The 26,895-nt window shown below is 51.3% G+C and overlaps 9 protein-coding genes across 9 annotated transcripts; 6 read left to right on the plus strand and 3 right to left on the minus strand.

The window, feature by feature from the left end:
- Positions 1-1,313: 1,313 nt before the first annotated feature.
- MRS44_002133 (uncharacterized protein) lies at positions 1,314-2,878 on the plus strand (the record flags this gene model as incomplete). The annotated part of the gene is made up of 3 exons (XM_065622703.1): positions 1,314-1,397; positions 1,447-2,757; positions 2,810-2,878. The coding sequence occupies 3 exons, from the start codon at positions 1,314-1,316 to the stop codon at positions 2,876-2,878; spliced, it is 1,464 nt and encodes a 487-aa protein (XP_065478775.1).
- Positions 2,879-4,710: 1,832 nt separating this feature from the next.
- On the plus strand, positions 4,711-6,467 carry MRS44_002134 (uncharacterized protein; the record flags this gene model as incomplete). Its single annotated transcript, XM_065622704.1, has 3 exons — positions 4,711-5,069; positions 5,121-5,162; positions 5,210-6,467. 3 exons carry the CDS (start codon positions 4,711-4,713, stop codon positions 6,465-6,467), a joined length of 1,659 nt encoding a protein of 552 aa, XP_065478776.1.
- Positions 6,468-7,363: 896 nt separating this feature from the next.
- On the minus strand, positions 7,364-8,158 carry MRS44_002135 (uncharacterized protein; the record flags this gene model as incomplete). The annotated part of the gene is made up of 1 exon (XM_046277435.2): positions 7,364-8,158. One exon carries the CDS (start codon positions 8,156-8,158, stop codon positions 7,364-7,366), a length of 795 nt encoding a protein of 264 aa, XP_046126697.1.
- Positions 8,159-9,245: 1,087 nt separating this feature from the next.
- Positions 9,246-9,800, minus strand: MRS44_002136 (uncharacterized protein; the record flags this gene model as incomplete). The annotated part of the gene is made up of 1 exon (XM_046277436.2): positions 9,246-9,800. One exon carries the CDS (start codon positions 9,798-9,800, stop codon positions 9,246-9,248), a length of 555 nt encoding a protein of 184 aa, XP_046126698.2.
- A 975-nt stretch (positions 9,801-10,775) lies between these two features.
- MRS44_002137 (uncharacterized protein) lies at positions 10,776-12,021 on the minus strand (the record flags this gene model as incomplete). The annotated part of the gene is made up of 3 exons (XM_065622705.1): positions 10,776-11,582; positions 11,642-11,886; positions 11,937-12,021. 3 exons carry the CDS (start codon positions 12,019-12,021, stop codon positions 10,776-10,778), a joined length of 1,137 nt encoding a protein of 378 aa, XP_065478777.1.
- Positions 12,022-14,674: 2,653 nt separating this feature from the next.
- MRS44_002138 (uncharacterized protein) lies at positions 14,675-15,784 on the plus strand (the record flags this gene model as incomplete). The annotated part of the gene is made up of 3 exons (XM_065622706.1): positions 14,675-15,199; positions 15,277-15,517; positions 15,570-15,784. The coding sequence occupies 3 exons, from the start codon at positions 14,675-14,677 to the stop codon at positions 15,782-15,784; spliced, it is 981 nt and encodes a 326-aa protein (XP_065478778.1).
- Positions 15,785-20,427: 4,643 nt separating this feature from the next.
- Positions 20,428-23,717, plus strand: MRS44_002139 (uncharacterized protein; the record flags this gene model as incomplete). The annotated part of the gene is made up of 14 exons (XM_065622707.1): positions 20,428-20,629; positions 20,783-20,997; positions 21,132-21,322; positions 21,377-21,610; positions 21,653-21,770; positions 21,825-21,890; positions 22,264-22,506; positions 22,559-22,645; positions 22,696-22,822; positions 22,877-22,994; positions 23,045-23,231; positions 23,279-23,450; positions 23,507-23,639; positions 23,693-23,717. The coding sequence occupies 14 exons, from the start codon at positions 20,428-20,430 to the stop codon at positions 23,715-23,717; spliced, it is 2,118 nt and encodes a 705-aa protein (XP_065478779.1).
- A 1,044-nt stretch (positions 23,718-24,761) lies between these two features.
- Positions 24,762-25,146, plus strand: MRS44_002140 (uncharacterized protein; the record flags this gene model as incomplete). Its single annotated transcript, XM_065622708.1, has 2 exons — positions 24,762-24,770; positions 24,835-25,146. 2 exons carry the CDS (start codon positions 24,762-24,764, stop codon positions 25,144-25,146), a joined length of 321 nt encoding a protein of 106 aa, XP_065478780.1.
- A 1,078-nt stretch (positions 25,147-26,224) lies between these two features.
- On the plus strand, positions 26,225-26,569 carry MRS44_002141 (uncharacterized protein; the record flags this gene model as incomplete). The annotated part of the gene is made up of 1 exon (XM_046277439.2): positions 26,225-26,569. The coding sequence occupies one exon, from the start codon at positions 26,225-26,227 to the stop codon at positions 26,567-26,569; it is 345 nt and encodes a 114-aa protein (XP_046126704.1).
- Positions 26,570-26,895: the final 326 nt, after the last annotated feature.

The following is a 26,895-nucleotide window of genomic DNA, read 5'->3' on the forward strand; positions in this document are numbered from 1 at the left end:
TTTCCCAACCCGCTCCGGGCTTCGTGTCTCCTCTCCTGACACTAGGGTATTCTTCGCGTCTGATTGGTCCGGCCCGGAGCCGTCGACCAGGGTCCCCAGGATGAGCACTTGGACCAACTGATCTCGCACCGATAGAGGTGTGCAGCAAAGGCGCTGGTTTCAGTCCTGACGGCGCATGAATGATAAGTCTTAAAGCTTACAATGAAGCCAGTCTCCGGGCGAAAGGTCGTTTTAGAGATGCTTGAATCATCACCATCTCTGGGCGTTGTTTGGGAGACCAAAAGGGGACGATGGGTGGTTCGGTTGTTGGTTCTAACCCTGTCAGAGTTCTGTATCTGACTGATCACTTCTTGGCGGGGGCAGTGTGACTCGGTCGCTATCCGGCGGACCCTGGGAAATACCCTGATAGGCGTCTATCGTCAGTCGTAGGCCTGCCAAGTCAAGGAGTCGTCGCTCGGGGTGGGGGTGCAGTAGCGTGATGGACTTTTTGCTTCGATCATGGCCATTTTGCATTAGGTATCGCATCATTAAAGCTGCATTGTGCGCCCTCCCCTCGGTGCATGCTTGACGAGATTACAGCGGTTCTCTTTGTACAATTTCTTTCGTTCGCGGAGCCGCATAATCATGTTCCGGTGGAGCGCGGAGCCGCACCACCCGTGTCGATCCCTGGAGCCGAGCCAGTCAGATCACTCGACCCTTGAACTTTGTTTGGCCTGATGGGCTCTGGAAGACGGGAGGGACGGTCAGGCATTTGTGTTACTCGAAGGAAGGCCTTTGGAAGAGTGAAAAATCTGCCCCTGAAGTCGAGATGAGAGACTCCTCCATCTCTCATCTCACGGATCTCATCTTCCACGTGAGCCCGCCGCGTGATACCTGACGTCAAGCTTGCAATAGATCCTTCTTCGGGCTTATGGAACAAATTGCCCACGTGTTTGACTAGCGCCTGCTAAACCGTATCAAGGCCTAGCCAGGCTCCTAGTCAGCCGCCGACCATGTGGCCCCCCGCTTTCCTGCGTTAGCAGAGCCCTATCTCGAAGCGGCCCCTCCCCCCTATCTGAGCCATTTACCCATGTGCTTTGCTGGTCCGGGGTTCGGGATGATTTCGACGAGCTCGAATGGGCAAGGTGCAGATGGCGCACGAGTAATGAGCCCTTGTAGACAAGACCCTGCTGTTTCCTTTTATCATCGAGTGGCCTGCTCTGCTCTGCCGATGCAAAAAAGCAAATGTCTGTATTAAATCCACGGCAGCCTACTGACGCCCAGTCACGCCCCTTGGCACATTCTTGGAAACGGCACTTCTCCACACAGTCATCATGAACTTGACGACCAAGAACACCATCACCCAGACATCATCCCGTCTGCTGCGCACATCGGATGATGATCAACCGCATTCCAGAGTGCGTACTCACATACCCACAGATTGTATCGACTGCTAACACCAAACAGGACCTCAAAGACCTCTTCTCCGCCCTCATCGTCAGCCTCCTCCCCCTCGAGCCCCATCGCGTCCGCTTCGTCAAGTTCGAACACACATTCCTCTCCGAAGATGCCATCCGCAACCTCGGCAACCTCAAGCTCACACAGTCGAATCGCATGCCCGATCCCGACAACCCGTCATGCACCGTCACCTCCACCTCCACCACCACATTCTCCATGAGCAAGGACACGGCACGGTCTCTATGTCAGCGATTTGTCGACGCCCGCTTCATCGAGGCAGCAGATGGGAAGCCGGACCAGATCTTTGCGCATCGGGGAGGAGTGTGGAAGCCAACGTCCAAGGGAACTACAATATTTGACTGGTTCTGCCAAAAGAATGGCATCAACCACGACCAGCTATTCGAGCTAAGGAGCCTAATCACCGGTCCTCTTCTCTACCTCGAAAGAGATGCGAAAACGGACAAGCCACACGTCGACCGCGCCACTACCGAAGTCGTCTTCTGCCGGATGATGGGCATCGACGGACGGGGGAAGAAGGGGCCTCTGGCGCTGGCAAGGCAGGAATCCGCAACGGGCATCAGGTTGACGCATGAGCGCAAGATCAACGGTCGCACATACCACGACACCTGCACGGGTCTGCAGATTTCCGACTGGCTACGAGACAAAGCGACTTGTGCAGACATGAAGGAGGCTGTAAACGTGGCGTCGCACTTTGTGCACTACAACCTCATCGAGTCGGTCGCGACGGACATGGCCTACATGAACCAGTATGTGGCCTGCAAGCTCTTCCAACCCACAAATCTCGCCATCTACACCCTCTCGCAGCGTGGTCAAGACTTGATCGAGAACAGCTCCTCAAGTCGTTGCTCATCGCAGGGCAAGACGGACTCGTCAACGTCAAAGGGTGGTGTCACGGAAAGCAACCGTCTCAAGCTGGAAAAGATTCTCCAAGAGCCCACCCTCCGCCTTCTTTTCCGCGAGAACCTCCGATCAACGTACTGTGAAGAGACACTAGCTTTCTACGAGCAAGCCGACGAGTTTATCCAAGAGTCCAAGACGACACTGGAGGGTGTCAAGAAGGGAGACAAGACGGCAGACGAAAACGCCAACGAGCTTCTCTCGCAGTCTCACATCATCTTCAACACGTTCGTCGCACCTGGCTCACCACGCGAGGTCAACATCAACCATCAGCTTCGCCTAAGTTTGTCCGATCGGATGACCAAGGCACAAGCCCAAGATTCCACACAGGCCGACATGTTGAAGGAGGTGACGTCCCTTTTGGAGAGCGCTCAAAACGCCGTCTTCAAGTTGATGGCCAGTGTAAGTTCTTCCTCCTCGTACCTTGTATCACACAATCACTAATAAGCATCAGGACTCTATTCCCAAGTTCCTTAATAACCCAGCAGCAGAGGATCAATTGGTGCAAGCAGGTGTTCGATGATAGACGGAAGACTCCAGCGATACCCATGAGATTACGGAGTGGTGTTTTTTTGGTTTACAGCAGTAGATAGCACTTTTTTAGACACTTGACATGTACACCTTTTTCTTTGTCGCATAGGAACCACGCAAGATACGTCGCCATGACGTTACTGGTCACGTCGCAAGGATGTAATATAGAGGACTTTTAGTCAACGGCTCAGTGAAAACACCTAGTGACTGCCTATCTATAGCTATGAAGCTCACGGTTCTCGTCTTGTTCTCTCACGCTCGGGCTAGCGGATCGCAAGTCGGCCAAGTCTAGGATCAAATCCTCCTCTCCTTCAGACCCTCACCACTCAGAACTTATCCTTTGCATCTCGGACCAAGAACTATCCAACATCCTTAAGCGCATACGTCGAAGGCATGAAAATTTACTGTCAAACATCCACTTCCCTTATCGTACATCGTGATTATAATCATGACTTGATTCCCTTAACAATGATAGAGGGTATCGCCAACGATCCTTGCGTCGATCAGTCTAATAGCCACGTGTTTGACGGGTTTGTGCTCATCTCGGGCCAAGGGCAACACGCTGATCCAAATCTGGCAGCCTGTGCAAGAGAAAATTTCCAGAAATCTTCGAATGGTCGATTAAATTGCTCTCCTCGCCACTAGGCTACCCACGGAGTTGTATCGGTGGTTCTTGGCGAGGAAGGGGGCAGACTTGGGAGGTTAGGGGGCGATCGGCGACGCGTTCTGGAACATTTTACATTTTGTATACCCAGCAGCTAAGGTAAAGACGGTGGTCGCATTCGAAGACCATACTCGGCGTCACTACTCTGGTACCTACAGCCCACTGCTAGAGCGCTATCTGGCTATGGGGCTATTTCCGTAGTACGCTGCTAGTGCATTATTGCTGAGGAAGAACATCGACGAAAACGGCAATAGGTCAGATCCTTCCACGCCAAGCAAGGAGATCCGGGCGATGTTGGTGTACAGGTCATTCCGAATCTTGATTTCGTCTCAATTCACGTCAATTCTGTTGATGTTCATTCTTGACGTGAGATCCATCGGCATGGTCGTAAAACCCCTGCTGCTCTTGTTCTTAAAAGAAGCCAGAACTCTGGCAAACAAAGGCTGGTGGATTAATAACCGCTTAGCTTTGAGTTAGACAACAAGCTGCTGCATATAGATGCGTACTATCGTCGAACTATTGTTCCCCACTCGCCACCATGCAGAAGCGGCCAACTTTTTGCGAGGAACAGCAGCTAGGTGGGCAAAATGAAGACAAAATCTGCCGTGGTCTAGGGTAGGAGTGATAGCACCCGAGAATGGTACTAAATTTAGCATCCCCCACATTCCACCTAATCAGAGTCCTCTCACTGATGGAGCATTCAACGCCATCCTCAACATTCAGCCTTATGGACACATGCTCCTTAAAGTGCTTTTTCGCGCCCTTCATTTCCCGGACACGGATTGTGCATTGGTTCCTTGCTCCCGTGTTACATTGCGGGAATCCTTCTATTCCTTTATTGGGTCTCAATAGGCTGTCCCTTAGGGTGAAAAGAACAGTCTGACCAACAGTCTGCAACGGAGAAATGACGCGGCACGTAATGGCTGAGACATACATTCGACTATCCAGCGCGATCAATGGCTCGCATCTTTGGTACAGAAATTGTATGGCGCTTCTCCCCACAAATATCTGACACGTTGGCGCCATCTCCGCCAAATGCTGACATCGTCACACCAGCACAGCAGGAGCTTTCGGAGTACATAACGGCGGGAATGCCACCGGGTTTTTCTTTTGTAGGCTCTGTTTTGCAGTATTCTCTGTTCATTCTAGACTGGGTCAAGATGATGTCGCAAAACACCATCTTAGGCCTGTGGCTCTCGAGCCTGGCCGCCACATTGGCATCGCCACAACCTCAACTAACATCTCTTATCGAATCGGGATCCTCCACCCTCAATTGGAAGCCATGTGACCTGGATCTCTCTGACGAGACCAAGGCTGCCATGAGAGAACGTGGAGACTGCGCCACAATCGAGGTTCCATTGGACTATACCAACCCCCAATCTGACAAGACCATTGAGCTCCAGTTGATCCGCTTCAATGCTACCAAGGAGCCATTCAAGGGCAGCGTTCTGTGGAATCCCGGTGGTCCTGGAATTTCAGGCATTGAGACATTTGCTACCCTTGGACCGGATTTTCGTGAGTGAGTATTATCAGTTAACAGACAAGAGGCTTGCTGACGGTTTCCATCAAGTATCATCGGCGGTCATCACCATGCCATTTCTTTCGATCCTCGGTAAGTTTATCAAACTGTTCCCTCAATAGCCAACTGACAGCAAAAAGCGGCGTTGGCCGAACTATCCCGTTCTCATGTCGCCCCCAAAACACCCCCGCCAAGGTGACGCGTCGAGGCGATAGTACCTTGACTCAAGCCGACCTCTGGTCCTATATCAAGAACCAGAAGTGGGCAGAGCTCTCAGCTATTGCTGACGCATGCTATGCGACCCAGCAGGAATACGGTCGCTACATCAGCACTGCCTTTGTAGCTCGTGATATGATGAAGATCGTCGATGCCCTCGGCGAGGATGGCAAGCTCAGATACTGGGGTATCTCATACGGCACTATCCTTGGTCAGGTCGTCGCCTCTTTGTTCCCGGATCGCATTGGACGACTGCTGCTTGACTCCAATTCTCTTGCCGACTCCTACCTGACAGCCACTGGAGTCGGTGGTCCTCGTGATGCTGAAAAGTCTCTGATGTACATGTTCTCCGAATGTGTCAAGGTTGGACCTAAGACTTGTCGACTGGCCAACTACGCTGGCCGACGTACCACCGCTGAGGATCTGCGAGATGCAGTGGAGGGCCTCTTTCAGAAGCTGACCGAGATGAAAAACCTCCCGGCTGGCCTCTCGAAGGAGGAATTCCCGGCCGGAGGCAACTCCATCTTGCAGCGACTCAAGTTACTCATCATCGAAGGCCTGTCCAGTCCCGGTGGATACCCCAAGGTTGCAACCATGCTATCCCAAGCCCTTAACGGCCGCTGGAAGAAGGCTCTTGCCGTCGAGGAGACACCTGTGTCGGAATGGAACCGAGGCACCGAAGCATTCGCCGGAATCGCATGTTCCGACTCTTCTTTCCGAGTCCAGGATCCTAATGATCTTTACCCCATGTACCGAGCCCATCTTGCCGAGAGCTCTTTCGGAGATGCTATTGCCGCTGATTATCTGGGTTGCGGTGCTTGGCGCTTCCAAGCTGCCGAGGGTGTTGATACCGACAAACTCCGAAACGTCAACACGAGTTTCCCGGTTCTTGTCATCAACGGCGCGTATGATCCTGTAACATCGTTGACCCACGCCTGGCAGGTATCTTCTAGGTTCAAGGGCAGCCGTATGCTTGTGCACGAAGGAGTTGGTGTAAGTCCCTCTTTGCTCTTTGAGACAGCTGAAGCTAACGATAGAAACAAGCACGGAGTCACCTACCACGCTTCAAACTGCACCCTGAACGCCATCGCAAAGTACTTCCGTGATGGTGTCCTACCCGAGGTGGGAGCTGTGTGCAAGCCCAACATGTTGGCGTTTGAGTATGCAAAGTTGATTAGTTAGGAAAGCTGGACATTTCATTTGGAGTGGTTTCTCTCAAGCATAGCTAGGGTCAATTGATGGACCTGCTGCATGCCTTCTCCTCGGATTGAGCAGGAAAATTACATTAACCTGGCATAAATGTAGTTCAGAAGGCTCATTTGTAATACATGCCGGTGTAATGGCCTCCAATCCTGGCGAAGGAGCAAGATCGTGACCTAAACCAGATATATTGTCGTCTTGTGAAGTGGGATATCGGGCGTTGTTTTAGGACAATGGGTTGCACACATCGAACTAGTCAACTCCGTCACTTAAGGAGAGCATACCTTTTTAGCCCTGAGTCGTAGTCCACCGATCCCCCTTGATCCCAGACGCGAAGTAGCACTCTAAGAGAGTGACTTCGCTAGAGATATAAACGGCTCGCTTCTAGAATGTCTAGTGGTCTCGTATTTGAGATCTTTGAACCTCTTCCAAGTCCCTGTGCTGCTTTAGCTAGGACAGGGAAGTACACTGAGCTGGTCTACATGATGCTTCAACATTGGTACGCTGTATCGGTAGGTGATGAAAATAGTCGACACATCAGACCCTCGATGTTTAATATTGGTATATGGCGGTTTCTATTTCTGATTATGAAACTATGGACAAATTGTATTATGAAGTGATCCACGGTTCCTCCACCCTCAACCAAAAGCCAAGTTAACTGAGGACCGTAAACAGTTTGGCATGTAGCCCTCACAACGAGCAAGCGCAAGGTATCCTCGCCAACATCTTGGCAAACGCAAGTGTTCGCCTCATAGAAAGGGACGGCTCCGTCAGCCAGCATCAGTAATCAGTCAACACTAATTCTCAAAGCAGATGCCGCCTCTACAGTAGGGCCTAAGCAGCTTATACAGAGCCACGCAGTCATAACTCTCAAAGCATTAGCCGAGGCAAATACCGAGTGCACAGACAAATCCAGGGCCACAGTCGGAATTATCAAGGCACAGACCGCCGTTCGGATTAGTAGCAACGCAGGTGCCGACGTTGGTGTCACAGAAGGGCGTAGCTCCATCGCAGTCTGCATCGGTGACGCACTCATCCGCGTTCGGATCAGTAGGGACACAGGTACCAGCGTCGCAGAAAGGATTCGCGCCCCCGTTCAAAGCCTGACAGTCGGCATCGGTGCTGCACTCAGAGTTTGGGTTGGTAGCGATGCAAGTACCAGCGTCGCAGAAGGGCGTGGCTCCGTCACAGTCGGCGTCGGTGGTGCACTCATTGGGATTTTGATTACCAGGAGCGCAGACAGCATCAATGCAGATTTCCCCTGGTGCGGTGCACTCGGAGTCGACGGAACACGACTGCGGGCCCGGAGGCTGTGTGGCGGAGGCCGATGCGGTGGTAGACTCGGTTGATGAGGCAGAGGTCTCAGTAGAAGCGGTGGTGGTCAAGGACTCGGAGGCTGAGGCCGTGGTTGTGGTCGACACAGTGACGGAGGAATCAGTCGGGACCGTCTCGGTGAGGGAAGAAGTCAACGAAGTGTCGGTTGAGATGGTCGAGGAAGCCGTCTCAGTCTCGGACACAAACACGGTGGACGTCTCACTGGCCGAACTGCCAGAAGTGGTCTCGGAGACAACCGTGGACAGCGCGGAGGTGGTGGAAGGGCGACATGGCCCAGCACTGACACCGCTGGCAGCGAGAAGGGCCAGGGTGCTGGCGAGGAGTCGAGTGGAAACCATGATAACAAGCGAGCGACAGGGTTTCAAGGAACGACAGAAACGAGAACAAATGGAATGAAAACGACAGGAATGCGGAAAGAAAGAAACAGAAGAGAGCGCGGGCAATGCCTCTTATCCACTCCTTTCCGCGTCTTTCTTTTTCTGATCCGGAAGTCGGGCCTGTTGGGCTAGGCCAACATGCGTCGAACTAGTAGCAGTTGATTGGTCTTGGCATGGCGATAGCGGCTTTTCTTGCCTTGACATCCGCGCACTAACACGCTCTGAGTCGCTGATCGTAATCCCCAGAAAAGCTAATCCCCGGCTTCAGATGTCAGGAGAGGTGATTGAGATAAGAAACGAACACCCTGTTAGGCCGTGATCTTCCCTTCTAGGCAGATTTCTGTAGAAATATTGCTGTTATTTCTTCTTGAGGCGTCGATCATTCATTTGATGTTTGGTTGCTAAGAAAAGCCACATTCAGCCGCAGGCATGGAGCGTTAGACCCAACAACCTGCAAGGGGAGCTGCCCCTGGGAGCTAAAATTTAGCGAGCTGGGTTGCCGATCGCCCCGTGTTACATCGCCATAGATCTTGCTGTGCGCATGGCTTCTGGTTACTGGGGAAAGAAAGAGCAAAACAATGACCTGACCCTACTATATGGATACCTTGTAAAGCGTAATGCCCTGCTGCTTGTAATACCACACCGAATATGATTACTATTTGTGCCCCTGTTATGGGTTAATTTCTTTGTAACCTTGCAGGTCTCGGTTGAAATGGAACATTGCAGGTCTTTTCAACACCATGTTCCCACGGTTGAAGCCAATGAACTGTGACATGGACCCATAGCAAACATTGGAGCAATAATACCAGGAAACCCTAAATCTTATGATAGGAACATGTCTTGGGTCTTAACGTGCGCGCTTGAATAGTTTGCATCACTGTGCAAAGGGGCCGGAGAGTAAATCCAATGGATGGAATTAGAGATCTATAAGCTTCCTTCAAGACAAAATCCCAATCAATCAATCACAAAAATCCAGCATAATGCGATCCCAATCGTATTTCTTCCTCTAATACCGAAGATCGAACCATCTAGTCACCCCTCAGCGTGTTTAAGAAGACTTGCCCCTGACATAGCACAGGACCCAGCCAAACTCAACAGGGTTGGTGCTGATGAGAGCAGGGTTTTCGTATGTGAATTCGGTGCTGCCAAGCTGGACGCCGTACTTGTCATTGTAGCGCTGGCAGACGACGTCCTTGATATCGGGAGCGGGAATGTCAGGGATGTTAACGCTGAGGCCCACGAGATCAAGCTTGGTGATCTTGTACTGGTCGAGGTTGGTGAGCTGGCCAAAGGGGATTCTGACGGGTTGTTGACTGTGGTCGGCAGAGTTGTAGACTATGACATTGGCGTACGCCTCGGGAGCCTGGCGGGCGGTTGGCTGGGCGATGGAGGCGGAGGCAAAGAGAGCGACGGCTCCGGTAATGATGCTTGTGAAATGCATGATGGTGGTGAGTTGGTCGGTGAGTTGAGTGGTGAACGTTGAGGTTGAGGCGTGGAGATTAGCTGGTTGTTGCTGGCTTGTGTTGTAGTGTGATTGATGAGCTTGTTCGAATGAAGACCAGATTTGAAGCTGTGGAGGCTTTCTTATATATTCAGACAACATCGTGGCTGTGATGATGAAAATACATTTTGTACGACTTACAACTAATAATAGCATCCACACTTTGCATAGTCAAGGCACCCATGCCCAAAGGAGGCTCAACGTGCCGCCAGACCCCCCATGCCCTTCTGACGCAAAGTGACTTGTGCCTAGTCTGTGCACCCTTACGAGCAATGCTATGTACGAATCGTCTGCCAGAAAAGGACATGAACCACGAGACTGGTTGAAAGTGGCGGTCCACCTTCTACTACCCTTGGACCCCTCGAAAGTGGCGGTCCAGCTGATTCCGTCCCCAGATGAATCTGTTTCAAAAAGCTCCGACCGATGGGCGATCCTACTGGACTTAAACGAGGTTTAGTGGAGTCGAGTATGCAGATCATTGTTCGTATGGCCGTCGGAGAAATGGTGCGAGGCCAATCAGGGGCGGTAATGATGCCCTACGGAGGTCGGTCAGCTGCAGATCGTATGACACGATGTTGTCCATCCTCGAGATGACATAAGATGGCATGTTGATAAGATCCCATATGCCGCCGGGATTTACGACGTAACGTCGAGAAAGATGCGACGTCCCATATGGCTATGCTTACTTGTAGTCGCCTCTACCAATGAGCAGTAGTCCGGAGCGGCCGGAAGTTTTAACTTGGCGATGATGTTGGCTGTATTTTCTGGCTTCGCTCAGGGCGGTTACTCACGGTCTTGACAGTATCTTGGCCCTGAAAATAGATGGATGCATCCTGAGGCCGACTTGGATCTGAGCCACGCGTCGTCATTCTCGCGCGTCACCTGCTCCCGCGCAATAGTTGAAAGGAGTCACTTGATTATTGGGAAAACATATGAATGATAGATCTTGGGCTTGGCTACAAAGACTTAAGTTCTTCGATTATGCTATGTATACACTTTTCAACGAGAACGACACGTCATGTCAATCTTTGTACAATATTCCTCCTCCCGGCCACCTCCATTCTGTCTCTCACGCCTTTACAGCTTGCACAGATCGGCAATAGGGAACGAAGTCTTGCAGTTGTTGCACTTGAACACGTTGCCCTTACCGGTAGTGTTGGTGTAGATGTCCAAGTCGTTGTCGCGGAAGGTGTTGCGAATGAAGATGTTGTTGGTTGCGATGGCAGGCTTCTTGAGCTTCAGGCAAGCAAGCTGGACATTAGGACCAGTCTGAGGGCAAGGATCATCAACAAGGACAACGGCTGTGGCAGTTTGGTCCTTGTGCTGGCCCTCAACAACGTTGTCGGTGACCTTGATTCCAATGGTACCGTCGAGGATGATTCCAGCAGCACCACCGCACTTGGGGTTGGAAGGACCGACGTAGTTGTGACGGATCTTGGCGTTCTTGGTTCCGGGATCAGCAAAGATGCCGACGCAGCTCTGTGTGACCCTATTGTACTGAACATCAGCACCATCAGTCTGGACGCAGAGACCGACGTTGTGGTTGGCGACGTTGTTGTCCTTGACGAGGACGTCGGAGAAGTTGTCCATGCAGATAGCGATGGGTCCAAGTCCCGTGCTGGAGACCTTGTTACCTTGAACCAAGGTCTTGACCGAACCGGCAGTTAGGGTACCGTACTTGGCACCGTCGGTGAGAGTGTTGCCAGTGATGCGGGTGTTCTTGCAACCCACGACGGCAATGTTGAGGCCGGAGAACTTGCGGACCTCAAAGCCACTGACGGAGACATCCTGGGTCTTGGTCTTGACACCGAGGACCCTGCGATGCTCGGTGATGAACTTCTCCAACTGAACACCACGGCCAGTGACGCAGATACCAGCCTCAGTCTTGGGGCCGCTCAGGCCAGAGCAAGTGTTCTTCTTGAACTTCTTGGGGGGACAATGACGGCGCCCTTCTTGCCGACGAGCTCAATGCCATCCTTGCTGATGGTGATCTGCTCAGCATAGATGCCGGCCTCAACGACGATCTTGTCGCCAGCATGGGCCTTGTTGATGGCGGCCTGGATGCTCTTATGCGCCTTGACATAGATGGTCTGGCGGTAGGGGTAGTAGCCGGTACGTCCGTAGTCGGCGATGGCGTCCTTGTCAGGAGCGCAGCAGGTCTTGTCCTTGTACTGACACTTGCCGCGGGCTGCACAAGTTAGCGATGTCTTGGATCGAGATGCTTGTCTCGGTACTGACCTTGCAGACCAGAGTCGTCGGCAACTGGCGAAGCGGAGACGCTGCCGAGGAGGAGGAGACCTCCGAGAGCGGATGTGAACTTCATGATGAGCGATTGACGAAGAGGTAGAAGAAGCGAATGTGTGTGCCAAGGACAGTGTCGAGTTACCAGACAAGCAAAGCAATTCACCACGTAAAAACGAGGGATTATATAGCTCCCATCTCTTCAATCCCTCGCTCAGATCACCCACACTCTTTCAGCCCTGCAGGCAAGCCCGAGGGGCCGAGACTCAGATCGACAACCCAAACCAAGCTATTGGGCCTCAAGCTTCTATCCCCTCCCTAAATAGGCAAGCCGACGCCAGCTGGCGTTCAATAGCTAGTCTCGGATCGCATCTCAACCGCCAGAGGCCCAGGGGCACACCGTGATCTCATATTGACGCTTCGTGGCAGCTAGCAAGCATTTTTCGGCAATCTACGACGTTGATTTGCGGGATGTAGCGCTAGGGTTGAGCCAGACTTTCAGGTACAGGCGCCATCGCTGGGGAGGCTTGTGGCTAGACTCAACGGCGCATCCAACTCCAAAGGCCCGGAACGCGCCACCGGGTTGGACGGCATCAAGGAATGAGGGACAAACACTGAAAGAGGGTTGAAAGAAACTTGCTTGATCGAGTGTTGGCAGTAAACTATAGAATGTCACTGCCACATAAAGCAATCTCCGTCAGGTGACGCATATTTGATGTTCGAATAAGGGCAAGTGTGGCGGGAGAGATGGAGGGTAGCCAATGTAAGGACCAAGGAAAGGGAACTCTATATACTTTGCGAATACCCCAAGCAACACTCCCTTACAGATACGTTCCTATCTATCGGTATCAAGGACAAGAGGGGTAACGTTTAAATAGAAGTCAACCCTCTAGCTACGAAAGAAACTTGGCCCTTGGCAATGGAGCTGCCAGGGCATCAGTTATCGATCTCAGCCACACTCGGGGACCATTTCCCAGGCCTTACACGGCATTTGCTAGCAGTCCCCGAACATGTCAGCCGCCACTGCGCCGTTGGTCAATCTGGTGCCGCCACGTCTTGGGGTTCCGAGTGCTTGGGGAGTCAGCTGGCCACGCTAAGAGGCGCCACGAAAGGGGAAAGGGGCAGAGGAGGAGATTGAGGGGCACGATGGCGATCAGATCATTGGATTGAAAGTCCGAGGAGGTTCCAGTTTCTGAGGGAGAGTAGATATGGTCAAAGAGCCAAGCTTTTAGTGCAACTATGTTGAAATGTTACACACTCCGCAGACTTCTTCTGAGATCTTCCAGACACCATTGAGCCGACAACCCGCTTGCCTCCCATTAAGCATGATGGTGATCAACCCACCCACCCTTCCAATTGTGGATGATCAGTGGCGATAATGCAAGCTAAACTCAGCCGGGTGCCGAGTGCTCTTTGGTCAATGGGGGTGTGGCCCCCATACATAAGCACTCTAAGTCGAGACCTTCTTGTTTAGCTGAAAAGGTTACCTAGTAAATAGCGTGGCACACACTCAACATCGGGTCTATTGAATGAGCCGCCTCCAAAAGCAGCACTTATGACGAGCGCAGGCAATCTTTTTGGATTACCAGCGTCATAGACTCCCCCTCCCCTTTGTAGCTTGCCCATCCTCTTCGTATATCGCCTTGCTACTCCATCACCTTTTGCCAGCACAGACAAGCTCAATGCTGAAGCTTGAGGTGTAGCTCTTGCCAAGAATTTTAGCCAATGACTCGCACCCTCCCTGTCCCCTTTCCAAAGACGCCAAGATGTGATGGGTGCTACTATGGGACCCATAAGAACCAGGTCACCCATCCCGATAATTATAATAACATAGTTAGGGGTATCCTAGCGGCAAGATCAGCCTTGATGTCGCCGGGCATTAAGGAGCTTTGTGAAATTATTGCTCGTTTACTTATTATCTAAGTACAGGTACAGAGTATATATCACCAAGAGCTATGCGATAAACCTGAAGTATAGTAATAATACTCCGATCGGCATCGCTGAAGACGTTATTTTGCGCCCGAAGCTTGTGAGGCTAACGGTCCGTCTTGTGGCTGAGTTATCCCATCAAGTGCCGGGCTTCAACTATAGCGAAGAACACAATATCAACACATCGTAGCATCATATCCCAATGCTTACACAGTGGCCTTTCTGATGAGGCTAACTACCTTGTGGTTTCTCCATGCCTCGTAGATTTGCTCCTCTAGGAGTGGCAGTGCCTGTTGGGACATTCGACAGAAGGCATTCGTGTGCAAGAAGGGGCAGGTCTGCTGAAGGCATATATAGACGCTTTACTTATTATATCCAGCCGCTCTCATAGCTATTTTATTTCTTCTGCTGTTTGCTATTGTGCCTGCCTAAGCTACTTATTCATCTATCTAGGCTCTCCTACTGTCCCCTCTTGCCCTGCCCTGAGTTCATTAGCCATCCGTTCATGCAGATCTTCGGCTGCCTCGGGCTTGACCGTACGAGTCCTGTTAGAGAGGTCGGCCAATCAACAATATTAGAAGCCGCAGGAGCACATCCCCTCCGCAACTCCGCTCCGCAACTGTATCGGCTGATTAGAAGGTTATTAATCAGTGTCAATCAAATAACGGCATGTGCGGGGTTCAGATGTCATAGTTGCACACCTACTACAACCTTGCCGGGCCGTTGCTAAGTTATTTAATCTAAAAGAAGTCCACCATATGCTAGAAGCTCGCCTTGCTTATGATACACACAAGCAAATTCGCAACATGGAAGCCATCGCTTTCAAAGTTTCTCGGGGGTTTACCTACAATTACTTCCGCGTCACACCCAGCGCAGAGCCCCCAAAACCATATATTCTCTTTCTACATGGCTTTCCATCCATTGCTCTAGAGTGGCAGCACCAAATCGAGCACTTTAGACAGCTAGGCTTTGGTGTTATTGCCCCGGACCTTCTTGGGTATGGTGGATCATCCCGCCCGTCGGACGCCTCGCATTATCGATTCAAGCATATGAGTTACGACGTGGCTGAAATACTCGACCACGAGCACGTAGACGTGGTTTGTGGAGTCGGTCATGATATGGGCGCTGGACTCCTTGCCCGACTGAGCTTTTATCATCCGCATAGGTTCAGCAAGCTGGCATTTCTAACTACCGGTTACCTCCGCCCAGGTGCAAGCTTTGATATTGACACTGCCAACAGCCTCTCTCAGAAGAACCTTGGATATTCTCTATTTGGATACATGAAGTTTTTCACCGAGGATCCAGATGCAGTCGAAATCATCAACAGTCATGTATGTGTGGCCCCACTGCCTCTGCGAAACATATATATATATATTAAATAACAAACAAAAAGCTGACATAGCCGTAGCAAGACTCTTTTACTTCGTTGCTTTATGCCAAGGATCCTGTGGAATGGACAAAACATCTTGGACCTATCGGCGCGACCAAGGAATGGCTTCTAGAGGATAAACAGGCAGAGCTAGGGTCGTGGCTGCCCAAAACATATCTCGCCGCCCGCAAAGAGGCGTTTTCAAAGGACGGTGGATATCAGGCGCCATTGAACTGGTATCGCGTTTTGGTCTCAAACTCGAACCTACAGGACGAGCCTGGTACGTCTTCTCTACCCTCTTGCCTACAAATCGCTGACTATAAGTCGCACAGAGGATGAGTGTAACGCGTTTGACTTGAAGTGCCCAGTACTACTTGTACTTGCGGCGCGAGACACGATCGCCTTGCCCTCTGTTCAGCTGGAAGACACACAACGCCATGTGAAGAATCTAACTGTTAAGCAAGTTTCCACTGGCCACTGGCCTATGGAAGAAGCAGCAGACGAAATCAACTCTTTCTTGCAGGATTTCTTTACAAATGAGAATTAATTGCTTATAGAAGCGACTCGTCATAGCACGATCAGCCTTCCCGAAAAGTTTCAGCCGAAAAACTCTTCAGTTGGCAATCGAGGGCGTCGAGGTCAAGGGTAGCATATCTGGCAAAGACATTGATGGCCACAATCAGAATAGGACCTCTATCGGCGATCGGACTTTCCACTCTACTATTCACAGTGTAGGCATGCCCGTAATTGTCAGTAGAGAGAATTTGGAACAACCTTTTAGCGCATCATTGACTGATCTCTTCTCACTTTTGTCTATTCTATATCATCATACACTCAAACAGTTACGTGTGTTATCCCAACAAGGGAGGAAATCTGCATTGCTTAACCTCCGCCGAGGTCACGTTACGCCATCAAGTCTATTCTGTGCTTTTAAATATCTCAAACCCTGCAGAGCTGCCCATTCTGTGTCGGCAGTCCGTCGAGTTGACCAGTGACATACCAACGATCGCTACCAACGCCCTCGTGAGCATAAAAGAGACCAGTTGGATCAACCTTATCTTTGATACCAAGAAGTCTCTCATACTTCTCAGTTCCGTAAAAGGACTGGTGGAAATCGGGTTCTGTCACGTCCGCTTCCGAAGCGTACGCACCACTCCCAGGGGAAACCTCTCGCCAAGGCTTCATCCAGTCCTTTGTCAACTTCTTGCTCTCTTGGGCGGCGACTTCTCTCGAACTGTCTTCGGGCCAATTGATGACGGCGATCGCCCACATTGCAGAACCTCGCCAGGCAGGGTTGACAGCGTTGTCGGGATAGGGTCCGGGACCACCAGTGATGCCGAAGCCGATGATTTGTCCACCCTTGTCACACACGCTCTTCAGGGCCTCAAAGGTCGCATCGAACTTTTCTACCAAGTTTTCCCTGTTGAGAGTCAGCAGGTGATCACGCAGGGATTCTGTGTTTATGAGAAGGAAGCAACACTCACCTGGGGAAAAGACGTCCGGCTGTCTTTGAGGCAGCTCCTCCAATGACCTCACGAGGGAAGCCAGCCTTCCAAGCAGGATAGTAACTATCATGTTCCGACTCAATAACTTCAAACTTGATGCCCAGCTCATCCCACTTGTCGAAGAGGGGCTTGGTCAGAGCCTTCAACTCCGCAAGAGTCATGCCGGGCGCAAACCAGGGAACCATGTTAAAAGTCAAAGTTTCGAGGTCGGTATGCCAGATGTTCCAGTACTCGTAGTTTCCGGCGTCGTTAAAGGTTGGAATGAGTTCCCAGTAAGCCCGAACCGCAAGCCAGAAAGTATCATAGGAGGTATCGGCGCTGCTAAAGTTGAATGACATGACAGCAGCCTTGATCTTGGGGTACACCCTGACGGTGTAAGAAGTGACAACACCATAAGTGCTGCCGCCGCCACCTCTGAGAGCCCAGAAGAGATCTGTGTTTTGCTCCTCGTTGGCGGTGATGAAGCGGCCATCTGCGGTGACGACTTCGATGCTGAGGACCTGTCCGTTGTTAGACACGACACAACTGACTTTGATGCCGAGCAAGGATACTCACCTGATCCGCACCCATGCCGTAGAGAGGTGATATTGGCGAATGCCCACCACCAGCCAGATATCCGCCAGCATAACCGACACTAAGACCCTCACCTCCCACAGCCGTGACCCCATACTTCTCAGCAGCTTCATATAGCTCAGCACCGACCACTCCGGCACCCACCTTCAAGGCTGGACCGCAGTACGACGAGGTCTTGCGCTCCTCAAGGAACTCAATAGTCTTGAAGCGATGAGTCCAGATCGAAAGAGCGCCAGCGCCAGCAGAACGGCCGTTAAAGTCGTGACCAGTGTTCTTGATGACTAGCCGAATGCTGTTGGAACGAGCAAAGTTGACGGCCAGCTGAATGTGAGCGACGCTGCGAGCGTCAACTGAGTAGACCGGGTAACCTCCCAGCGTGCATTTGCCGCTGGGATCTTCGCTGGGCGGACACGTGAGACCTTCATACAAAGGAGACATGACAGAGGTCGGGTCTCTTATGCTAAGAAATTTGTTAGTAACTGCTAGTTTCGGTGGACATGAGGATGGGGCACTCACTGAAGAGACGAGTTTCCCCATTGCTCAATAACCTCACTGCATCGATCCTTGTCGTAGACAACATAGTCCTTGTAACATGGCGCCGCAATGGGAACGTTCCTAATAACAGCACCTCGAGTGACGAGATCCAGAACACGCCAACTGGCGTCGCCCGGCCAGTGCTCCTCTCCGGGAAAGGTTTTGCACTTCTGAGAAGGACCCTCGGAGCCGTCAGCAAAGGCGAGGAAAGAGACATCAGTGAGCTTAAGCTCAGTGAGTTTTGACAGGATGGCATCAGTCAATTGGGTCTTTTCCTCGGGGAGATAGTCACCCTCGACAACCTCGGCCGCCTCGCAAACATTGTCCTCATTAGCATCTGTAAGAACTAATCAGCAATCGCGCAAGCCAAAATTGGGGGACATGGAAATTAATATTTGCATCGAAAGATACGCACCGACTGCCTCGCCATCGACAACAACGGTCTGGGCCGCCACGTGGTGGAAGGCGACGAGACCGCCCAGCAAAAGCCGGCTGTTGAGCTGCATGGCGCTACTGCTCCGGAGATGCAAGATCCGCAGCGGTCAGCAAATGTGAGGAGGGTTGCACCGGGGGCAGGTAGATTAATTTAATCAAGAGGGTGCGTCGATGATCGACAAAAAGCCAGGGGAGTGAGGAGGCTGAGATAGACGAGAGAGAAATTGGTCAAGATAGCGGCTATATATAAACTACAGAATCAACTGGGTCAAGAAAGCATGAAATTCCCTAGCTCAATATCTGAGACAAGTTAAGCATCGCATGCTGGTCTGTTCTTCACAACCAACGCAAGAATTCCGCCGTAGTCGAGCGAAAACGGCAGCATAACCGTCACAGACGAGGTAGCCACAAGGTCGCAACGCAGCGTTGGTCCAACGTCACTGCGTAGTCGTTGGTCCCACATATGCCGCAACTTCGTCAAAAGGCTGCACAAGGCCAGGGGGCGGGGGCCTCGGAGCAACCCAATAGAAATAATACAGCCGTGAGCATATGCCGCAACGAGGGCATCCTTGTGCGGAGGGGGAACCAAGGTAAATGTTGCTGCGCCTTTTCCCGTGCCGAGGTAAGATGACAGCGGAGAACTGACTGACTCGCCTACATCTGAATCGATGAGTGCGCCGCAAGGGATAAACCCTCTTCATTATTGGGCCTCTGTTTGGGTTTCTTGCCTGAGGCACTAACCGTCTTGCCCAAGACGTCTACAGCCAGTAAGAGGATGGGGATACTGTTGGTTGGTACAGCTGGACTGAAACTGGAGTCAGGGTTTAGTGCCTCTAGTCTGCGTAGCATAAAGCGGCTCGTCGGTGTTCATGATTGTTTCCGTTGACGCCCTGTCACATTCGAGCTAGCGAGAGTGATGGGCTGAAATAACCTCTTCTGAATGGCCATGTCTAGAGTTTCGTTTCGAGCCACGCCAAAAGTCAAGTTGATGATCCCCCAGTTTCCACGTGCCAAGGTTTCCACGACGAGTCATTCCCATCCCGTCCCAAATCTGACAGATTACACATCTCTCGCTCAACTCGCCAAGATCCCCCTCAGTAAAGTGCACCGCACGGCCTCAAAGATGGGGATGCGGCATCCTGATAATTTCCCCGCCAGACCGGGGCAAAAGCCACATCCGTGCGCAATGGGGTTCGGCTCTTTGTTTGGCTGGACTCGGGGAAAAACTTAATGCAGCCTGCAGGGATGGGGAAGCGGAATCGAGATCCGATGCTTAGCTAGATTTGAGCGATCCAAAGAGAAACTTGAAGAGGCCATTGAGATGCTCTCTAATTAACCAGCTTCTCCTGACTAAACTTCATGTACGTGTTGAGTGTGCTAACCCCTGTTTGTTGATGATCTCATGCCACTCAAATCAGGATTCACTTCAGATGGCGTAGCAACCGGCCGCTTTCCACATGGCCAGGAGGGTCAGCATGTGGAGTCTTGAAGATGCATTGGTCTGTTACGGATTGATTCTCGGAATCCTTCCCCTCTGCATAGCACAAGGCTGGAACCAACAGTCTCTCGTTATCAGGATTAAATCCCTGCAGGCTGTCATCGAAAATGATCGACACGCTAGGGCCAGGTCCATCTCCCGCGTAAAGCGTAGATCATGTTTCCACGCAGTGCCGGGAGTCTTGAAATAGGAACCAACCTGTTTGACGAGAACACACACAAGTCGAACACCCAACGACGCCACTATAGATGGTGCCTCGCGGAATCTTCTCCGCAGAAACTAGTAGCTTTAGTCCCAGCCCTCTGACCTGGCTGATGTTTGGCGTTTTCTGCGCCGTGAGATCATGGAATTTCTAGTGGAAGACAGAATCGCTGGCACACTAGCGACCGCCACCACACTGACCACCACGGGCTGACCGAGCCGCTAGCAGGAGAGGCCATGCATGTGCTGTATGGATGCATATAACGTACAGGAGGGAGGATGCTGTTGACTCAGTTGGTCTCCAGCAGAATACTACTCAGACCCAGTCGAGGGGGCGAGTATCTGGCCCAGCCTGGACTTTAATTCATTGACATATCTCCTTTCCCCTTTGCTTCTGAACTTGCAAGATCTCCAACTTCAATCGCACACGAGAGAGCTTCCAACATGTCGGCCGCGGTCGGCGTCGACCTCTACGCGAGCAGTACCAACGAAACCCTCCACAAGCCATGGCTGCCCGTCTCCGAGCTCCCCACCACAAATCTCCAACAAGGGGCCATCGCCATCATCATTTTGTTTCCGGTTCTTGCTTTTTTGGTCTGGGGTGTGCGCATGTACTCCAGATGGAGCACCAAACAGGTGGGAATTGGTACGATCTCCCCTGGATCTGGTCGATGGATGACTTGCATCATGATTGCTTCTTGCTAACTTGGTCTTTTTTGGTAAGACGATTGGTTGGTCACAGCCGCCATGGTACGCCGCCTCGTGAGGCTTGTTGAAGCCACATGTTAACATGATCTAGATCTTCTCAATTGGATTGACAATACCGACGTATTTCTGTGCGCTCCCTCACAACAATCACCTCCTTCAATGACTAACAATCCAGTTTTTAAATACCAATTCATCGGCTTCCCATCCGAAGACGTCCCCGACACATACAATGCCGAACCATCCCTCTTCTGGAACTGGATAATGCAGGTCCTCTACAACCCGATCCTAGCCCTTGTCAAGTCATCAGTTCTCATCTTCCTCCTTCGCCTAGGAGGTCACCGCCGTAGTATTAGGTGGTCTATCTACGCTCTCAACACGTTCAATCTGGCACAAATGATTGCCATTTTTATCACTGTCCTCTGCCAAACGATCCCCGTCAGGGCGTTTTGGGACAAGTCCATCAAGCCACAGCGCGAGATCGACTCGCCGCTTTTTTTTACGTCTCGACGGCCATCATCACTATCATCACGGACTTTTTGGTCCTTCTTATTCCCTTCTGGGTTTTCCTCGGCCTCAAGATGCGCGTTGCTGCCAAGGTCGGCCTGATAGTTGTTTTTCTCGTGGGTGGTGTGTACGTAGAGTCACGATCTCACAATCCATTCACTCGATTAATTGCCGTTCCTAGGGTAACCGTCGTCGGGATTATTCGAGTGCACGAGTTTCGCAAAAAGTTCTATCACATCGACCCCAACTACGATCCCAGAAACTCACTGGGAGAGACCTTGAGTAATATCGAAGTCAACCTCGCCATCATCGCCTCTTGCGGACCTGCACTGCGCCCCCTCTTCCGCAGAATGTTCCCTGGTCTCTTTTCCAACAAGAGCAGCAACGAAGCCATGGACTACAACACACGCAGTAGGTATGACAATAGTACTGGGATACGGCATACAACTGCGGCCAGGTCATTTCCCCTCAAGGACATCCATCTCAGCAAGACACATACCGAGATTCGTGGTCATTCGCCCAATGGTAGCGAGGAGGAGATAATGACGTATAACGGCATTATCCGGACAACAGCTGTAAGTCATGTGTTTTGCAAGAACAACTTGATCCCGTGTGCTCATACTTTTTAGGTCGACGTCAAATATGACCAAGCGACACTGTCTGACAGAGAATCGGGTCGGGAATTCACTGAGCAGGTGAACCGGAGTATGACATGAACGTCACATGTCTTGGATATTATCCCTAGTAATTGATGCAGAAAGAGATCCGTTTAACTGGTTCATCCCGTGAATGAATGATGAATGCGTGATTGGAACGCGGGCTCACTTGGTCAGCAGGCAACAACACGCGACGCGACGCGTTAACTTACCTATCTCGTTAAGTCCGAGACAGCAGATCGTATTAATAATGCATCTCAAAAGTCCCCGCTTAAATACTCCGGAATCTAGCACGTAATCGGATTGCCGAGCACGCGAGATCTCAGCTAGTCTTTAAAATCGCGGGGCAATCTAAACTCCCTGATCCCTCGACTCTCACAGAACCTCCGCAGCAGACTTTATCGTGTTACAGCGTTTCAAAATGGTTACTAGCGATCCAGAGTCCTTCCGTGGGACGACAGAGCATACTCCTTTGCTCGGAGATCGGCCCCCTCATGTCGAGGGTGAGGGGTCCGAGTCCGGACCGGAAGCGGAGCCGACGCCCGAGGAGAAGACGCCGAGGAGACGATATGCTTGGCGCATATTCTGGATTTTGCTATTATTGATTGTGACTGGGGTCTTTGTCAAGGGATGGATAGATGCCGATGAAACCGAGGTACTGACTCTGCACCCTTTATCTGATGGCTCTGTATTAATATTTTCTCTAGTTCGACTTGAAGGGCGCTCTGAAGCGCGCGCTTGGGGGAGGGCTCAGTGGCGCGGCGGCTATGGTGCTGCAAGTCTTGCTTCTCATGGTATGTTTGCCTTATCTTCTTAATACGTGCTGGTACTGACACTCCGGCAGCCACTGCGTACAATCATGAACTATCAATATCGCCACGGCACATCATTCACCGTTGCCACACGAACTCTGTATGAAGAGGGAGGAGTTCGGCGATACTACCAAGGAATCGCTCCTGCTCTTGTTCAAGGTCAGTAAACCAATGCTTGAAGTCCAAGGCGTTGTTCATTCTGACTTCGTATAGGCCCCGTCTCAAGATTCGGAGACACCGCTGCCAACGCCGGCATTCTGGCCCTGCTTCAGTCAAATCCATACTTGAAAAACCTGCCATCGCCCATCAAGACCATCTTTGCGTCTCTCTGGTAATGGAGCCCCTCTGGATGAGAATATCTCGGTACTAATATTGTGCTAGCGCGGCGGCTTTCCGCATGATCCTCACCCCCATCGACACACTCAAGACTACCCTCCAGGCACAGGGTGCCCGCGGAACGGCGCTTCTCAGACGGCGAATCAAGTCCAATGGAATCGGAAGTCTCTGGTGGGGTGCATTTGCTACTGCGGCTGCCACGTTTGTTGGACACTACCCCTGGTTTGCTACAGTAAGTTGACAGTTCATCAATCATGGACAATCACTTACAAAGAACAGTACAACTTCTTATCCGAGGTTATCGCCGAGCCAGCGAAACATCCGCTCTTTTGGTGGCTGCTACGACTGGCCTTCATCGGGTTCTGCGCCTCGATCGTCTCGGATTCCATCTCCAACTCTCTGAGAGTGGTCAAGACCTATCGCCAAGTCAACGACACCAAGGTTTCATATGGTAGGTTTCGGTCCGAGAACAAGATGGCTGTATGGTTTAGACTAACTCTTTCCCAGGTGAAGCTGCGCGCGCTGTCGTTGTTCAGGATGGCATCACAGGACTCTTTGGCCGGGGCCTCAAGACCCGCATCTTGGCCAATGGTCTTCAGGGTATTCTCTTTTCCATCCTGTGGAAGCTGTTCTTGGACCTGTGAGTTGTCTTATCATCTACCGATCCTTGTTCCTTCGCTGACCCCTAGCTAGGTGGGAGAAAAAGACGCAAACGTAGACACAGCCCCCTCGATTTCGAAGCTATACGAGGCCAGTGGCCTGACATCCTACATGTCACATGCATCTTTCGGAACTCACTAAAGGAAATTGCTTTTTATATTACACCGGAACTAACTGATGGGGAATTGGGCTGTGAATGGTAACCTCCATCTGAGCCGATGCTCGCAAGACGGATGAGATGATCTTCGGTTTCTCAACTACATTTTGTGGACATGTTTTTAAAGAAAGATGTTGTCAGCTACGGAATAGACGAGTATACAAGGCATGATAGAGCATCAATAAGAAGACTTTGGATTGAAAGCTCTCAGTTGCCAAGTCGGCGCGGCAGCTCGTCTTGCCCATTACGGCTCATGACTGCGGTCACTGGATTCGATGCTTTACTTCCTGGACATATGTTTTTAACTTTGAGAATGTCTTAGATCCTTCAGAATGCAACGAAATTCACTCATAGTCGCTGATGATGAGTTGTCCGAGTTTATGTTGAGAAGGTTTGCGCAAGTTAATCTCCCTGCCACTGCAACCTCCCGAACCAACCCATGGATCCGGAACTCGGCATTGTGAGGCCTTGGATTGGATAATCTGCACTAATACTTGCGTGGTATTGGCGAAGTCCTTTCTTTGTTCCTGTAGCTTGCATTCAACCTGACCTGAAAGCCTCGGCTGAGCATCTTCTGGATAGTGTCACTGGCCAAGCTGATCTCCGAACCCCCTGTCAGGGCTCTAAATGAGCTGAGCTTGACAACTCACTGTTGTAGGTAAGCCGAACCCTTGCCTTTTCGAGGATTTCTTTTGCCAAAAACGGAGATGAGCCGGCTTCGAGATCGTAAAAGGTCATCAGAGGCGCGCATTGGCTGCCATGAACGTCCTCGGGGGTGTCCGGCGGCATACTTTCGCCTTGATCACAACTCTGGGAGAGTTCTATATAAGTAGGCCGTGATGCCACTGAACCAGAGAAATCAACGCCAGTACTCGACATCTCACCTGACAAATTCCTCATTGCATTTGCTCATAACCAATCATCGTCATCTTCTCTCAAGCCGCCATGAAGCTCGTAAGCTCAACAATTGCGCCCTTTCTCAACAGACAAGGCACGGCTACTAAAAATATCTCCCTAGACCTCTGTACTCTCTTTCATGGTCCTCGCCGCCCACGCCGTGCCAACCCCCGAAGAAACCGTTGACGTGGACGCCGCCAGGTCGTTTGCCGAATCCTTCACTGGCAACCTTGAGCTTCCTGCTGGCGTCGAAATACCCGACAAGAGCCTGGAGGCTCGTGCCCCGCGCAGCTGCTACTTTGATTGCATCATCAGGCAAGGATGGTTTTGCAACGGAATGTGTTCCGGCCGAACACTGAAGAACCAGATGTCCTGTATCAGCGACTGCCAGGCAGCTGGTCAGCCTGGATGTGCCAAGGTCTGCTCCAAGTAAAGTCTTCCCAATGGGACTCTTGGGGTTTTTATGGAGCCAGGGACCGAGGTGACAGGCCTGTGTCTCTTCCTTCCAGTCCCATGCAACAGCCAGGCAAGATGTACATAGGGTTGGATTACATAACATTTACCCGGTTCGGGTAGTAGGCAATACAGTTTTCCCCATCTCCAATCACCAGTGTGCAGCTCGGGGCAGCTCGGGGCAGCTCGCCAAGGTCCGTATCTGGTAAAATGGAGTGTAGCGGTACCCCGCATGGTAGCAGAGACATGGAGATCTGATGGAACTTACCGCAAGATACGTGTTCCAACACCATGTGGTGGCCCGTCCGGTGCCTCATTTGGTTCAAGTTGCCTGAGGTAGGTCACACCGAAAGTGGCAATGTCAAGAATGCATACACCGACGTAACACGAACATGTTCTTCCGATCCGAGGACACCCTCGAAACCCCTCAGATTTCGTCAAGACCTGCCCATCGCACATGATGCCTCGTACCCCTCCGCTCGGTCAAACTCACCCGCAGGCGGGATCTGTTGAACCGTCTGCAGAGGAGGGACAATTCTGCAGCAATTGAGCTAAGACGGGAGAGGTGCATCCAGCTGAAAAACTGCCGACGAATCCGTGTCTGCTATAGTCAGACATGTCTCACTTGCGACATCGCGATATCTGATTGCCGAATCTCAAATGGCGAGATAGTCAATTGAACAGAGTCTTGAGAGGGAACAAGACATAAATATGTATTAAACCATGGAACATTGATAAGAATTCAACATGAGGATTCTATAGTATAGTGAAATCATATGGGAAGTTGTAATGGGTTTGCAGGATGGTTGTCGAGTGAATAATTCACAGTCTTAGAGACTCCGATGATAGTGCAGCTAACGCGCCCAGTTTGCTCATCGAGGTATATAAGAACCTCTTCATTCCTCTCAATCTCTGCTCTCAACTCAACTCTGCAATCTACACTTTTCTCTACTCAAACAAACACTTCAAAGGTCCGCACCATCCTTGGGACTCAGTCTCACTTGAACAAGACCCCAACTGATCCACCCCATCACAGTTCAACCACCACACACTACACCATGGCTACCACCAACGACTCCGCCATCCTCTTCTACATCGTCGCGAGCCAGAAGAAGCTCAACTTCGACTACACTCCCAACTGGGGCCGCGGAAACCCCAACTCCTACATCGACAACCTCACCTTCCCCCGTGTCCTGACCAACAAGCCCTACAAGTACCGTGTCGTCAAGGCTGGTCAGGACCTGGGAGTCCGTGACTCCTACTCTGTTCAGTCTGATGGCTCGCAGAAGGTCAACTTCCTTGAGTACAACGCTGGTCGTGGCATTGCCGACACCCAGACCATTCAGGTCTATGTTGTTGACCCTGACAATGGCAACCAGTACCTTGTTGCCCAGTGGAAGTAAGATAGGTAGAGAAGACCACTCCGATGTATATGCCTTCTCCAAAGAGCCCAGTACCTTGGCTAGTTGAATGCAGTGGTGATGGATAGGATGGAATCAGGCAATGTTAGGTAGCTCAGCCACACCAATCACATCATTGACTACCTAAAGCTGAAAGCATTATCCGCGCCGTGAAGATTCATTGACTAGTCTTGTTCCATACCGAAGCCTCGGCCCGCTATGTGATGCTGTAACGTGAATGTACTGCCCTGGCTTGGTCTTGCATTTTGGCCATTCGCTGCATAACCAAGGCACTCAACAGTTCCAACAATGAGAAGAATTGTAAGTAA

This window comes from Fusarium solani, assembly GCF_023522795.1.
Source record: "Fusarium solani strain SB1 chromosome Unknown bctg00000001, whole genome shotgun sequence".
Taxonomy (NCBI): Eukaryota; Fungi; Ascomycota; class Sordariomycetes; order Hypocreales; family Nectriaceae; genus Fusarium; species Fusarium solani.